Here is a 16,139-nt window from a genome sequence, read left to right as displayed (position 1 = left end):
TTTAAGATGGAGGTGTTACCAAGAGTTAATGGCCAAAAAGTTATCAGCATTTTCTTATGGAATACTGAAATACTGAGGCCTTTAATTATGCCAGCGGGAGTCTGATTCTCAGATCTGTTTATTTGGCCAATATTTGAATTCCTGCATGTAGGAAGTATGAAGCTGATGTTTTATCACTGAAATGTGAGAGCTGCTACTACTCCAACAATCTGTTGTAACGCTGACATATTACATACTAGTTCTTGTCTTTTCAAATTTCCCATTTCTTTAAGGTTTTTAGCTGCTAAAATCTTTTTAGTGCAACTTTGCAAAATTTAAGTGTTGATCTATTCCTCTGGGAATTAATTCTAGTTTTGCTTTCAATGGCGTTTCAAGAGAATGTACAAGGACATACAAAGGACAACTCTTTCCACACAGTGCTATTTTGTCTCTGAAGTGCTCATAAAGATTTTAATGTCAGTAAACAGAATAATCCTTCTTAACTGTATCTAATCAGTTTGAGTTTGCATGTAAATAGCCCTATAGAATCCTTTGAAAAAACAGAAAGTATCAAGGTGATACATTGAATTCTTTTGGTTCTTTTGCAGAAAGATCCAGCGTATTACTATGGCTATGTGTATTTCAGACAAGTTCGAGATAAATCATTAAAAAGGGGCTATTTTCAGAAGGTAATTTTGATTTTCCTAGGAAAATATGTGTTTTGAAGATAATTACTTTTCAGAGACGTCAGGGAAGCAGAAAGAATATCTTGCTCTTCTAGCTAAATGCTGTGGTGATTTGTAGTAACCTGGTCTGATTTCCTCATGAGCATGAATATGTTCCAGCTCCACTGTTAGAAGAAAACATTACATCAGAACAAAAAGTTGGAAACTCGGGAGATTTTTCTTTCCAGTTGATTGTGGTCATGTGTGGTTGGCTTGTATGTGTGAGGAAAAGTCACATTTTATGTTCTCTGAGAGTAACAATTAGAACTGCGATAGAAGGCATTAACTTAGAGTGATATTTTTGTCCTGTTATTCTTTATTCCAGTCACTGGTCCTCATCAGCAAGCTACCATATGTCCATCTCTTTCGCACTGTGCTTAAGCAAATAGCACCAGAATATTTTGAAAAAAGTGAAGCTTTCCTGGAAGCAGGTAGTGCTACTGCTACGTTGTTCCAGAAACACTCTGTAATATCTCATAACTGTTTTGGAGAAATAGCAAACTCTGTCACATCTGAGTTTGTGCATTTCTCTCTCTGCAGAGTAGAGGGCTGAAACTTCAGCAAACTGGTTTGATTTCTGTCTAGATAATTGAACAGAACTGATCTGATTCTGGATCCTTTTGGGAGGGTGGAAGATCCCTGCTGGGGGCTAGCAGTACAAGCAGCTGACATCAGTCCTTAATTTGTACTCATCACAAGTTGAATCCTTTTAGGCATTCTGACAAATGTTCTTAAGCAGCTGTACATGTGTTGTCTTCTTGGGCTGGCAGGGAGTGTGTTTGTTTGTTTTACCCAAGCAGGAGCAGCAACAGGGCAGTGCTGCTAAATGTTCCCTCATTCTGCCCCGTACAAAATTCCTGTCTTTGTACTTATACTCAGCAGAAATTGGTGGAAACCATTCTTGACAAAAGAATTGTTTGTAATCACCTGTAGATAAACAGAGTTTTTTGACGGTATTACAAACAAAGTAAGTTCTAGAACAAAATAACTACTAGAATTAGTAGTGATGCTTAAAATCGTTTTCAAGAAAATGCTAGAAAGCTTGCTAGGCAAACTTTATTAATATTATCTCCAAAGACTTTTTTTATTCCCCCAAACTATTTGCATCTCGCTTTCCTATGATAGCTATTTTTGTGTGTGTGTTGTTCACAGTTTCTTAATATGTACTTTCAAGGGTTTCTGTAATGTTCTTTCAATGAATTGTGAACCGGTTGTTATAAATGGAAGACAAGATAATACTGTTTTCTTGAAATGAAAACCTTCATACTTCTAATGAAATAATACGTGAAAAATATCAACTGTGCTGTAAGACTTCTTTAGAGTATGGAGTGAAGAAAATCTAAATAACACTGTTGTGAGATGTTAGAAGTAACTTACGATTTCACTGTGCACTAAGATGACTACAATACCATGAGTTATTGTGCATTCAAACTAGTTATAAATTGTTCTTTGTCTATTTTTCTTTAAGTCTGCAGTGATGTTGATCGTTGGCCACCACCAATTCCAGGGGAAGTGCTACATTTGCCTATTATGGGTGTCGTAATGAAGGTAAAAACTTCAGCACTACTTTTCTCTGACGATGTTTTCGTCCCCACTTACTGTGTATGTACTCACTGTACTCTGCCTTGTTTTCAGTGTCTCATACTTGAGAACAGGAGCAGACTTATGCTCCATTCTTGATTAGGTTCCTTGATTAGGGAGTAATCTTTTTTAGTTCTTGTGGATATTAGAGAGATGTTTCCAGATCATTACTAGCTGCAGTGCCTATATTAATCTTCTGGTATTTGCAGGAGTTGCTAATTATATTTGCCAAATAAAATATTAAGTATCACTTGAAAGTACTGAGGATTCAATTCTGGTCAAGTAAAATGAAAAAAAAATAGGATCGTTTGGGTTGGAAAAAAACCTCTAAGGTCATCAGGTCCAACTGTTAACCCTGGGCTGCCGAGTCTTGTATTAAATCATGTTCCTAAGAGCCACGCCTACAAATCTTTTAAATAATTTTGGGGATGGTAACTCAACTACTTCCTTAGTCAGACTGTTCCAGTGCTTCACAACCCTCTCTGAGGAAATCTTTCGTAATATCCAACCTAAACCTCCCCTGATGCAATTTGAGGCCCTTTCCTCTTGTCTTGTCACTTTATTGCTTGGAAGAAGAGACCAATCCCCACTTAAGTGCAGTCTCCTTTGAAGTAATTGTAGAGACTGATAGAGTCTCCCCCGAGCCTCCTTTTCTCTGGGCTGAGTAACCCCAGTTCCCTCAGCTGCTTCTCTTAAGACTTGTTTTATAGACATTTTACCAGCTTTGATGCCCTTCTTTGAAGAGACTCCAACACCTCAGTATCTTACAGTGAGGGGCCCAAAAGTGAACACAGTATTTGTGGTGCTTCCTCACCATGAGTTGAGTACAGGGGGGCAATCATTTCCCTAGTACTGCTGGCCACACTATTTCTGATACAAGGATGTTGTCAGCCTGCTTGGCCACCTGGGCACACTGCTGGTTCATATTCAGCTGGCTGTTGACCAACACCCACAGATCCTTTTCTGCTAGGGAGTTTTCCAGCCACTTTTCCCTCAAGCTGTAGCACCATACAGGCTTGTTGTGATCCAAGTGAAGGACACTGCACTTAGCCCTGTTGTATCAACTACAGTTTGTCTCCACCTGTCAGTCCAGCCTATCCAGATCCCTCTGTAGAACCTTCTTGCCCTGTGGATGTTCTGTAGAGCAAGTTAAACATTGTACTCTATGACATTGTCTTTAACTGTTGCAGCTTGTCTGTAAGTGATTATTTTAGGTCACTCCGGGTTTCAATACAAGGAAAATGAATTATTTTCTCTCTTTCTTTCAAAGCTGCGAGTTCCAACATATCGTGACAAGCCTGGAACGACCCCGATAGTACAGAATATGCACCAGGTAGAGATCAGATACTGCTATCGTATATAGCTTTAAGACAAAGCTGAACAGTTGTCTTTGTTGGTTTCGTTGTGCTTTTTTTGTTTTTGTTTTTGATTACTTGTTCATAAAAGCTTGGTAGCAAATCCCCACATATTTTGATGATAATGAAATTCAGTGCCTGTGAAGCTTCAAATAGAAGAACCTAGTGTTGGATTCTTCATATGAAAGATGTTTAAAACCAATTGCACCAGGCACTTCAGGAGATGACGAGTTGTCTGCTTCTGGGAAGGGATAGCTGGCTAACAAAATTAACAACTTAAACATCCTTTTAATGGGCAAAACTATACTAAACTATTTCTGGAGGACAAAAAACACATTCAAAATCTTTTTCCGTGGAAGGTGGTTGTAAAAGAAATCTGTCTGTGTCTCCATATGCTGTGCAACTCTTGTTTGAAACAGCATCAGTGTGTTGTATCACTACAGCACTGAAAGCTGCATGCCTATGTGGGGAGATGGTGTTAGGAGAAACTTACTTTTAGCATAATAAAAAGTTACTTGTGGACATAATGTACTACACACTGCAGTAGTTATTAAGTGCAGTGGTGGTACATAGGGTATGTACTGTCTACTGTCTGTAAGCATTTAAGGGAAAGTTTTAATTGACTAAAAAGCTAGTACTGTGATGTCTTTTAGGCAGATGCTCAGATCTCTATGACCTTACCAACTGTTCATGAAGTAGATCTTTTCAGGTAGGAATTTGAACTAATTTATTCCTAACTATGAATTTCCACAAGTTAAATATTAATGAGGATTCCATAATACATAGCTCATAGGTCACAAGCTAATGCTTTTCAGTATTATTTTTAATATTCTTTTTCTCTAAAGCTACCTAAAAAGAGAATTCAGGTAACGTACAGCTTGAAACTGAAATCAATAAGCAAGTTTGTTAAACGTTACCTTTTGCAATGTTATTTTATATTTTTCAACCAATTCAGATTCTCTTGGAAAACTTGTTTTTACCCAATCAAATACATATTTCTTCTGGTTATGTTAAATGTACTGAAATCCCTCAATCTTATTTTAGGTGTTTCTGTCCAGTGTTCTTTCACATTCAGATGCTCTGGGAACTGGTACTGCTGGGAGAGCCACTTGTTGTCATGGCACCATCACCAGCAGAATCTTCAGAAACCGTGCTGGCACTTGTGAGGTAAATGTAGTGGAGCTGCCAAACAAATGACCAAGTGAGTCACTGTCAATGGCAGCTGAGTGCCACTTGGGTATATCTGAATATAGCAAATCTTATAAATTTTAAATTTGATTTTTCTTTAGTGAAACTTTCCATTGTATAGATACAAAAACTTTTTATCTTTCTACTCTGCAGTTGTATTTCACCATTAAAGTACTGCAGTGATTTCAGGCCATACTTTACCATACATGACAGTGAATTCAAAGAATATACAACCCGCACACAAGCTCCGTAAGTAAACCAAACTTTGTTCTGAAGGTGTCTTTCAAAGCTGCTTGTAACCATAAATCTTCAAACCATTCTGAATTTTTGTTATTAGAGTTATGCTTAGACTGCTTACTGTAAGATAATTCTTAAAAGTGTACAGCAGTTAGCTATTGATGTTGTCGCAAGTTGAGACAGTCCATCCAAAAATAAATTATCTGCACTCAATTTGTCAGAAAAGCATTGTAAATACTTGAGAAATTACCTTTTTTTAAAAAAAAAAAAAAAGCATGAGTCTCACATCTCCTGTAAGGACTCCTTGTAACTTATTTTTTTATGTCCTAATTTTATTTTGACAGCATACACCTACAATATTTCTTAAATTATTTAAATGCAGCTTGATGTGGGTATAGGCTATGTATGTTAGATTTACTGATCTTTTTTAAACATTTTTCCTAATGTCTGAACAGACAGTGGTCGGTCTGTTAGCTTTTCTGGTTGGTTGTTTTTTCTTATTTTCCCTCTCAATTTAAAACAAAACAACCAACCACAAACCAAACCTAAACAAAAAACATTGCCAGAGATGCAGCAATGGAAAAACATCCAAACGTAGGCATTGTGCTTACATTTGTATCCCATGGGGATAGTTATGCAGTATGTAATTTAATTTCTAAAAATAATTTCAAGAAGAATTAGCTGAACTTTAGCCTCTCATATTGTATAAATACATGTGTAGCAAATAGATGTTAGGAAGCTTAGTATGTGAAACAGAGCTGGAATTTCTTTTGCTTTCTTATGGAAAATAAAAACACGAAAGGACTGGAAATAGGCAGTGGCTCAAAGAAGGGTGCTTTTGGCCATGCACAACATAGGCATGAGATGTGCTAATTCTGTGTGGTTAGGCTGTGCTTAACAGCCCTAGGGTTGTGCTTCTTGAGAATCAATTTGTTTCTTATGTTGATTGTTTTTTCTTGTGACAGTGATAAGAACATAAGATTAGCCATCACAAGTCAAGTACAGCAGAATAAAGTGTTGAGATGCTTTGATGGATAATGGTCTTTATCGTTCTTTTGGAAAAGAGAATGTAAACCATGTGGGATAACGTGGAGAAATTGTGAACAATATTTGGAGATCCCAGTGAATTTAAATGAAGAGTACTAATGAGTTCAGTGGGATTGTATAAACATCAAAAATAATGAAACTGAATTCAAATGAGTGGGGAAGAAATATGTAGTAAATACCTGAAATAAAATGTTTCCAGATGGACGTGGTTGAACAGCAGTGAGTTTCAGAAGAGGTGATTTGATAGTGTAGGCTGAGTCAGTGATAAACAAGAAGAGACTTCAGAGAAACTGATGCAATTTGGTACCACTTGTTCTATGGTGTAATGAGGCTGAGAGATGAAAATTGCTCTTCCCATAGCCCAGACATGATACTAAGCTGCAGAGCTGTGTGTTCAGATTTTTGTCCTGCCTCTGAATACCTACTGAGTTTAAAAAATACATATTGCCACAATTAGCAAGTGGAGGGAGGAATGCAAGTCAAAAATAGGTGAAGAATAGCACAGAAATTTATGCCTGCTTCTTATCGTAGTATGAACATACTTTCCTTTTTCTCCCCACCTTTCCCTAAGTAACAGGAAACTTACTAAGAACAGCTTTCATGGTGTAACAAAATCTGAGACTCTTAAGACCAATCTGAGGAAGTGACAATAACCTATTTTATTACAGTAGTTCCAATGAGGTTGCAGCTGTTCTCTCCTTAGCTAGCATGTGGTTATAAAATGGTTGGCAGCCACTTTAAAATACAGCACTAATATGATGTAATAATAATATAAATTCCAAATTCTGCAGCCCTGTGCTGTAATGGCAGCCCTGTGGTCTTACTGCCTCTTGTTCTCTGGCTGTCTGTATGCATCCTCAAAGACAGATAGTAATGAGTAGATGGGAAAACCTGACAGATTGCAGGCTTGGGAGCAATGCTATTAGTATTCTTGTACTTCTCCAGCTGATAATTGCTTTTTAATAAGGGACACTGAAGTGTTGGAAGGGAAGCAGAGCAGCAAGTGTCTCTTTGCCTCGTGTTGTCATCTGAGTGGTAGCTCAACTGAAAAGTCTCGTATTGACATGCATACAAAATTACTCAAAGGTTTGTCATAATCAAACCTTGAAACAGCAATTACTTTTTCTAATGTAAGGTCAGATTCCTGATCATTTAAAACAAACAAAACACACAGTAATAACTCAGAAAATACCCTGTTCTCGTTATTTTAAGTAGGCAGCATAGAGCTGAGAGTCTCACAGGCAGGATGGGGGGTCGGACTGATCTCTGGAGCTCCCTTCCAACCCCTACAATTCTGTGATTCCATATGGCACTTCTACTGCTGACTTTCAGACATCTGTTCAGCCATTTTCTAAAACTTGGAAACTTTGGTAAGCTCACCTTTACCTGTAACTTAAATTTTAACTTTCAAAAATCAATACAAAAATGAAATAACTTCAAGTTAAAGCTGACCTTTTGTGTTCGTTGAGACACACATTCTTGCTGTCCTGTTTTAAACGTTGTCGTTGTTCTTCTAGACCATCTGTTATTCTAGGGGTGACAAATCCTTTTTTTGCAAAAACTCTCCAGCACTGGCCCCACATCATCAGGATTGGAGATATTAAACTTCCAGGTAAGGCATAAATGTCTTCTGCAATCCTGTCTGACAAGATGTGTGCTTGTTTATGAAGAAACATGTCATTTGGTTTAATGAATTTAGTTTATTACTAACCAAATGCTCATGGTTATAAATCTGCTCAGTACAATTTGGCAGTACAAGACATATAGTACCAGAGAGCCTAATCTAATATATTATATTGAAAAGGTGACAATATTAACTACTAACCGTGTTTAAGTTTTCATGCATAGCAAGTTCTGTATCTGTGTTCAGAAACATTGTTCTGTTTTAAGTTTAGGATTAGCAGAATGTAATAAATCAGTCACAGCAAGTGCAGAGAAATGTAGGACCCATTAAAAAAGCTGTATTAATAAATTAATCTTGTAATATGCCAGTAGTTATTGATTGTTTATGGTAGACATTTTAGTTGCATAATTGAGTTTTAATGTAATATTTGGTATTGTGAATTGCAAGTCTGTAATAAAATCCTGCAGAACTGTAGTTATGGCGTGGGATTCCTGCACGTAGCTGTTTGTGTGACTGCTTCAGTGCTGCAAGTAGGAGGTGTATCAATACTCGGTTAGGATCATGCATCATAAAATCTGTAAAAATGAGCTATGTTGCATTGATCACAGTCATGAGGGATAGGTACTGTGTTCAGTGTAAGGAAGTTTTTGCTTTACTTTAAAATGTATCATTTCTGTCCAAGCTTCAGAATACCTGTTTTAGAAGGAGAGAAGGGAGGAGGAAAACAAAATGCTAGCTGTTCTGTGGTTAGGATCTAGAAACTACGGTCTTCCTTTTTTTTTTTTTTTTTTTTTTTTTTTCCTTCCTTTTTCCTCCCACTCTGCAGTTCCTGCAGGATTTTATACTGTTATTTTTTTCTAAAGTCAAACATCCAACTAGATAAATGGGAAGTTCTGGCTGCTGAGGTTCCAGGATTGTTAACAGGTGGCTTTGAATGTTTTGGCAGGTGATGTTCCAAAGCAGGTGAAAGTGAAAAAACTGAAGAACTTAAAAACTTTGGACTCCAAACCTGGTAATAAAGTTACCTAAGAGTTAAATCACTGATATTTTTAGTTTAAAAGAAGCATAATTTCCTTTGGCTATATGCTGCTGCCTTTTTTCTTTAGGTGTTTATACCTCTTATAAGCCATACTTGAACAAAGACGAAGAAATTGTTAAACAGTTACAAAAGGTAATACTGTAAGTCTCTTAATGTATTGCATGCTGCCCTACCATGTTCTCATTTTGAGCTGAGCTGTGTCTGCATAATCACAATGAAAATGCATTCTGATTCCTTTGCCCCAATTCATAACTGAATAGATACTTAGATATTCTCACTGTAGAAGAAAGGGCTTCTTGTTAGCTGTTTGCATAACTAAATGAACTGTAAAACTCAAAAAGCTTTATAATTTAGGTAATTAAAGTGACAGATCAGTTCATCTATTTTGACTTCTTCACCTTGCTGCCATCCCCCCAGATCTCTTTGGTCTAGAAATTTCATGCATGTTCAAGAACCAGAGCTTCCAAACTTGTAACTGAAAATCAGCAGCTGAAGGGTTGATCCTGTTGCTTTCTTTCCATGTTTCAGCACGAGGGGTGCAATAAGTGAGCTTATGGCAAATGTACACACAACTACTGGAATAAGTATTACTTAAAAAAAAAAAAATACCCCTATTTACATGTCTGTAATAACAGCCTTTTTTGTTTTTCTTTTTAAGGGTGTACAACAGAAACGTCCTACAGAAGCACAAAGTGTGATTCTTCGGCGGTATTTTTTGGAATTGACAGAAAGTTTCATTATTCCTTTAGTAAGTTGTTGGACTTTGTTCTTACAGTAATTTCTTAAGGCAGCTGGGGGGATAATACAAGTAGTTTTTCTCCTAACACATAGCAGATTTCCAGCAACCTCTGCAAGACCAGTTGGTTCTAGAAGATGCTATTTAAATTTTTACGAAGGAGAGACTGGCTTGTGTTAAAGACAGAGATGCATCTACTCGCTGTCTATCAGGGTGTCACACATTTAAAAAAAAAAAATAAAAATTGCTGAATCAAAATAATTTAGTTTACAGCATCTTGCTCTTTGGGAAATGGCAGGTATCTGTTGTTTGGCTCTTTAAACGTGGTGTTCTTCACCTGTTCAAGTCTCCTAAATTGAGGAGGCAAATTTTGCCTAATTTCTAACCAGAACAGGAGCTTTGTTGGAATACTAAATGTTCACTACGTTGTTTTTAATTCTTCACTGAAAAGAGAGTTGGCTGAAATAAACTTAAATATGGGATTTCTTATTTACTGTAGTAGTAAAAACTTAACAGCCCTGTAATTGGAAATCTTGCTCTACTGGCTACAAGCTAATGGCATAGCTTTGTGCTGACAAACAAATACTGAGTTGAGGTTGTTGAACCCATGCAGACTAACAGTCTGGGGGGCTTTGACTAGCACTGAAATTGAAATCTGCCATTTCTTTTATAACCAAATTGGATAATGATTGATGTGTTTTAACGTGCTTTTACTTGGCATTTGGAGTTATGAAGTCCCAAACGCTTCTGTGCAAAGTTAAGACATTTCTCTAGACAAGTGCTTAAAACTGGGAAGCAATACCTCAAGCATTAGATTTTATATATCTGCTATTTCCTTCAAGTGCTCTCTAATCACTTTGTGGATCACCTGAACTTTTCAGTGTTTCACAGCATGCTGTGATCAGATAGAATTTCTATTTGCCCTTGGATGTTAACAATTAGAGGAGTTTTTCCTTATTATGTCTTTTATATCCTTTTGAGATAGGTTCACCCTATGTGCCCATCCTAAGTCCTTTCTCTGGCATATCCACTGTTGTGTTCAAACTTGCACTTCCAGCACGAAAATGAATTCATTTGTTACAAGTCTTACATTCAGAGGTTGAGATCACCCTCTACATTCTTTGCCTCAAGAAAAGTACAGGGGGAGCTTTGTTTTCTCTAAAGATGGAACCAGGCTTTTCATAGTATTATCAAGACTGGTCATGTTCATGGATCAAATCATATGACAGTTTGCCTACAGATTTTAAAGATGAATAACAGGTTTTGTCAACCGGCCTGTGTGATCTGGCAAGGAGGAGCTGCCTTCTGTAGTCAGAGCTTAAGCTTGGCTCTCCCACTGGCTGCCAGTGCCATTGCCAAGCATTGTTACTGCAGCGCAGCCCACAGCTGGTGCAGCAGCTGGACTCTTAAGACACACTTCCAGATACTTGACACAAGAGGTTGTTGTTTGGAATCACCCTGACATGAAGGTACCCGTGGACTACAAAAAAAAAAACTGTGAGCTAGTGGCTGGAGTTCAGTGTATATATATTGTATGTTTCCTTCCTTTTCTGCTTTGCTTTTTCCCTGTGTTGTTATAGAACTGAGCAAATGTCAGCTTCTGTAGCTGAGGAATATAAATGGCATTAGATAAGCTCCTCCTTATATTCTTATATGGTAAATATGCATTGACTCCACCCTGTACCAGTACTTAGAAAACTCTGGTCACAAGTGATAAGTAAATATACACGTGGACTGTGTATTAAGTACTGGTTATGCAAACAACCTTTCTTTTTTCTTTCTCTAGGAACGTTACGTGGCAAGCCTAATGCCTTTGCAAAAATGTATATCACCATGGAAGGTATGGAAAATACAGTTGGAATGAGATGGAGATTGATAGAGAAGGCAGTTACTGTATGCTAATGATCTCTTTTCTCTTTTTATAGAGTCCACCACAGCTGAGGCATTTTAGCCAAGATGATTTCATGAAGACACTGGAAAAAGCAGGACCACAGCTCACCTCTGGTTTAAAAGGAGACTGGATAGGACTTTACAGGTCATTTATTTCATCAACATTAAAAACAAAACAAAACAAAAAAACACATAATTTATATCAATATTCTTTTCCTGAGCAAACTTATTATCAGTATTGGTTTGAGTAAGACTTTGTAAGACTGACTTTTTGAATCTGTGCTTCAATAGACATTGAAAATGGTTACTGTAGTTTACTCGCTTAAATCAGTTTCTCCAACCCATTAATAGTTACCACGAGATGCTGCTAACACTGTGGATATCTGTATGCAAGTATTATTTGGCAAGGCTGTGTGGAGGGAAGGTTTAGTTCTAACTTGGTGCTTCCCTTCCAATCAAACACTAAACTGGGAACATTGAAAACTCAGCCTTGTTTTGTTCCTGACAAAGTTCCTGAAGTTTATTGTCTTTCAAACACCTTTTCTTTACTTTTTTTTTCTCAATCCTTTTCTGGATTAACACAAGCTACTGTTATACTCTACATTCTTCAGACAGAACAAAGGAAGGGTCCTAATACCTTCTTCAACTCAAATGTAACTGCAGTACTGTTGAGGACGTAGGAAACTTACCAGAATTTTAATTAAAATATAAAATTTATTTTTCTTCTGTGTTTTTTCCAGGCATTTTTTGAAATCACCGAACTTTGATGGCTGGTTTAGAAGCCGGCAAAAAGAAATGACACAGAAGTTGGAGGCACTTCATTTAGAAGCACTCTGTAATGAGGTTAGAAAAATGGGTGGTTATGGTTACCAATTCCTGCTGCATCCATTGGTTAGACATAAAAACGTAAATAATTTTGCCAAGTGCGTTCTAGCAAAACATGAGCTAGCTAACCAAGTACAGCCCAGGACTAACATTTAAAAAAAGGGCAATATGAAATGAATTTTACTTTTGTATAATGACTAATCACATGTAAAACATCTCCAGTAGTTTTTTGGTTGTAAATAATAGTTTCAATTTTACTTTTTTTCATCGTATTTGATAATGTTACCTCATTCAATTTCCATCCTTTGTTTTATTTCTCATAAACTCCATCAGAGCTCAAAGTGTGTTACAACTTTTAAGGTATCACAGCAAATAGACAACTACTTAGTTATGGATAGGAAATAAGCCTTTCACTGATCCAAAATTAGAATCTGAGAAGTGAAATTTGTTGTTGATAAACAATATAATGCCACATATGTGATCTTCTGTTGTAAGATCCGTCCTTATCCACTACGTGGTAGGTATCCCATAATACCCTGACACTATTTCAATCTTTCATCATGCTGGCTAATGTGATTTGATAACTATTCACTGCCATTTTGTGTTCTAGATGCTGTTTAATTTAAGCCTGTTTGGCATGAAACTTTTTATATTTGTTTGTATTATGGTTGGGTCCTGCTATCCTTTTATGCTAAGGGCTGGGCAAATATGCAAATAAAACTGATTCTGTAGTTCAGAGACAGTATGTGAGTAAAATGAATTAAGTAAATGGCATAAGAATAAGGGAAAGGAAAAGACTTCCTCTGAAAAGTAGGTGTAAATTAATACTATTTTTGAAAATTGTATGTATTGTCATAAATACATCAGTGCTTAATTTTAATTTTTGTTAGAACTTGGTTTTCTGGAGTCAGAAGCATACTGAAGTAGAAACAGTTGATCTTGTCTTGAAGTTAAAGAATAAACTGGTAAGTGAATTGAATATGGCTAAAAGTCATCTTGCTAAACAAGGTAGAGGTATTAAATAGTTGAGTTTACAGGTACTTAATGAAAATGGTTTTTGAGATCTAGGTTCCATAAAACAGTCATTTTGATTATTCGAAAACAAAGCACAAAACGCTTCCCCCTGAGGAGTTAGCCATTTTCTCCATTCAGCCAGTTGTGTTAGCACTGCACAGATCTTGATTTGTTAGAACCAGTTGGAGCTTTGTGACTGCTTTGGGTGAGGGCAAGGCTGAATGCTCAGGGAAGCAGAGAATCAAAATTTACTGTGATTGCTGAAAGTCCAGCTGAGCATTAGTTCATGCTGGTAGGTGGATGTTGAGAAAACCTGACCAAATCAGCGGGTCACATTTTACTTTGTTAAAAAATGAGGAATTCGTTTTCTGCATTTGCTAAGATGTCATTTTGGTGTGTATTGAGGTAAACTGGCATTTCTGGCAAGTCATGTTTTGTTGTACCTTTTGCAGTTGCAGGCTGACAGAGAACATCTTCCTGTGAAAACTGATACACTGAAAAAGCTGCAGGCACACATCCGTGATATTATACTCGCACTTCCAGATGACTTGCAGGACATCTTGCTCAAAACTGGCACAACGTGATTCCTGCTGGTGTGTGTGTGTGTGTGTGTGTGTGTGTGTGTGTAAACAGGTGAATGTACTATCACAGAAGACAGTGGCTTACAAAGATCTAAACAGTACAGTAACACTACAAACGGACTTTACGACTGGTATGGTCCACTGTAATATTCTCACTGTTTTTCCCACTTAAGTACCAGTGCAACTAAAGGAACTCCTGTGTCTAATAATGTTTGAAATAAGTGCTCTTAAAGAAAAATCCGTGGGCATCTGAAGCTATTCCACGGTGTAGGACCACAGTGCAGTGCTGGCACTGCAGAATGTTTTCTAATTGGTGCTGCTATACCCAATGCTGTTAACTCAGGGGTAAGCAATATTGATCCTGTACTGTCCTGTTGATGTAGTATCTGATTGCTTTCCTTTAAAACAAACAAACAAACAAAAAAACAAACTGGCATAATATGTGACTTGGTCAGTACGCATTATACTGAGGTATTTTACTGGTAATCCATCAACAGCTTATGAAACTGTTTCAGGGACAGCTGAAATAATCAGAATGGTTCTTAACTATATCTTCCTTTCACCTTCTGATCCTCTTTCCAAAGACCATATTAATTTAGCATCTTTAAAGAAGAGAAGCTGACAAAATTTCCCGAAGAGAAATTGCTTCCAATTGATGTTGGTTAATTAGGGTGCTTTTATTCAAATGCCTTAAATTAATATCAAGTAACTGTGTGCCAGTTTGTGGTTTTAAACTGCTGATGTTCAGGATTTAAAGTGGCTCACTAGTGTAAATGCATTAATCACAGTGAATAGACTGATGTTCTAATACAGAATTTAACATCAGTGATTTCAGTAGTTAGCCAGTACACGGACTGTTTCAGCTGGAGACCATAGTCAGCTTCTGTCAGAAATTTCTATAAATGTATATTTTTTTATTTTTCAGGTTTTAATTTTTACTTACAGCAATAGGGTCAGTGAGGACTAATGGGGTGGGGAGAAGAGGATGCTGACTTTAGCTGACAAAAGCCTACGGAGAGGTCAAACTGTGGCAAGGGAAGATTATAGAGGGACATTATTTTTGGTATATGCACATAGCAGACGTGCATAAAAAACTAATTTTCTAAGCAACTAAACAACAGTTGTGATGTTTATCTTGTTGAGCAAGATTCAGTGGTATATTAGGACTCAGCTGCTCTACATGCAGTGTTATACTTTGACCAGTTTCATGAAGAATAAACTTAATGCTATCGTGGACGCACAGCATACGCTTTTACATGATGAGTGGATCAGTTATCAAAAAAATCTACTTTTAAGTGCTTGGATGGAATTTTTAAAACCACATGACCTTGTAACCCTGCTATAAGAAAATGTATTTGTATAATAAGTATTTCATACCAGCTTTCTAAAAATGTCTTATTTAGATACAAAGTGTCGTGACTATTTTTATGAAAATATGTATTTTAATACTGTTATGGTTTGTATACAGTTATTCATGACAAAAAGTTTAATGTATGTATCGTGTTACTTAAACTGCACCACTTCAGCATTAACTTCTAACTTGGAATTTTGTTTGCACATCCTGATGAATATAATTTCTAATTCAGAAATTAATAAGTGGCCATTCTTAATATAAAGCTAACCTGGAGCACTGTGTAGTTCCTTGGAACTATGTAACCTGGTAACAACCACGATCAATATTATCACATGACTGCAATACTTATTTTTGTAAAAGAAAATAAAGAGTTCAGTTTTTGGAAGTTACATGATTTGGATCATGGGTGTGACTTTTCTCCTTGATGTAAGCAAGGCTGCTGCCTTGTGGGACCTGGTGAAGCCGTACCCTTCGGGTGACCTTTAGGAGCTGATATTAGCTCAAATCCCTGAACCAGCTGCAATTATTAGAATCTTGTTCAAAAGAAAGGCAAAAGGAAAAGTTGTACGGGGTTGTTTGCCATATTTGTCAGTGACCTGTAATGCTTTTAGTGCTGGTAGTTCAAAAGAATCTTAGCTAGAACTGTAGGCACAAAGCTAGGACTGGTCTTTGTTTGTTACAGGCATCTGATCTTGTCTCTCTGCAGTCCTTTGATGCTGGGCATGATGTTTTAACCTGGGATGCTTCAGCCATTAGTAGTGTTACAGCCAAGGAACTGAATCAGCTGCAGAAAGCAGTTGCCAGCTTGATGGACTGGAATTTTTCCATCCCTGTTTTTTCAGCTCAGTGTACTTAAAATATAGATAAAAGAGCCTGTGATAATCCTCATTCATCTGGGGTTTGAAGGCTAAATGACTGTGCGGGAACTTCTAGTTTCAGTAATTTTATCTGTTTTCATCTGGCT

At 37.0% G+C, this 16,139-nt stretch overlaps 1 protein-coding gene across 1 annotated transcript in view; it reads left to right on the top strand.

Annotated features, from left to right (window-relative positions):
• DENND6A (DENN domain containing 6A) overlaps positions 1-15,564 on the top strand; it is a gene marked incomplete at its 5' end in the record, with an annotated part of 26,352 nt that extends 10,788 nt beyond the window's left edge. Inside the window, 16 exons of the mRNA XM_010718643.3 lie at positions 588-668; positions 1,030-1,135; positions 2,173-2,252; positions 3,556-3,618; positions 4,294-4,349; positions 4,685-4,807; positions 4,982-5,077; positions 7,630-7,724; positions 8,683-8,748; positions 8,843-8,907; positions 9,434-9,523; positions 11,298-11,351; positions 11,437-11,546; positions 12,142-12,244; positions 13,117-13,191; positions 13,693-15,564. Coding sequence (XP_010716945.1) covers positions 588-668; positions 1,030-1,135; positions 2,173-2,252; positions 3,556-3,618; positions 4,294-4,349; positions 4,685-4,807; positions 4,982-5,077; positions 7,630-7,724; positions 8,683-8,748; positions 8,843-8,907; positions 9,434-9,523; positions 11,298-11,351; positions 11,437-11,546; positions 12,142-12,244; positions 13,117-13,191; positions 13,693-13,824 — 1,395 coding nt within the window. The remainder of the gene's footprint in view (positions 1-587; positions 669-1,029; positions 1,136-2,172; positions 2,253-3,555; positions 3,619-4,293; positions 4,350-4,684; positions 4,808-4,981; positions 5,078-7,629; positions 7,725-8,682; positions 8,749-8,842; positions 8,908-9,433; positions 9,524-11,297; positions 11,352-11,436; positions 11,547-12,141; positions 12,245-13,116; positions 13,192-13,692) is intronic.
• Positions 15,565-16,139: the final 575 nt, after the last annotated feature.

The sequence above is a fragment of the Meleagris gallopavo genome, chromosome 14 (assembly GCF_000146605.3).
Source record: "Meleagris gallopavo isolate NT-WF06-2002-E0010 breed Aviagen turkey brand Nicholas breeding stock chromosome 14, Turkey_5.1, whole genome shotgun sequence".
In the NCBI taxonomy this organism is placed as follows: domain Eukaryota; kingdom Metazoa; phylum Chordata; class Aves; order Galliformes; family Phasianidae; genus Meleagris; species Meleagris gallopavo.
Note: the sequence above shows the minus strand (reverse complement) of the source record. Positions and strands in the feature narration are given on the sequence as shown.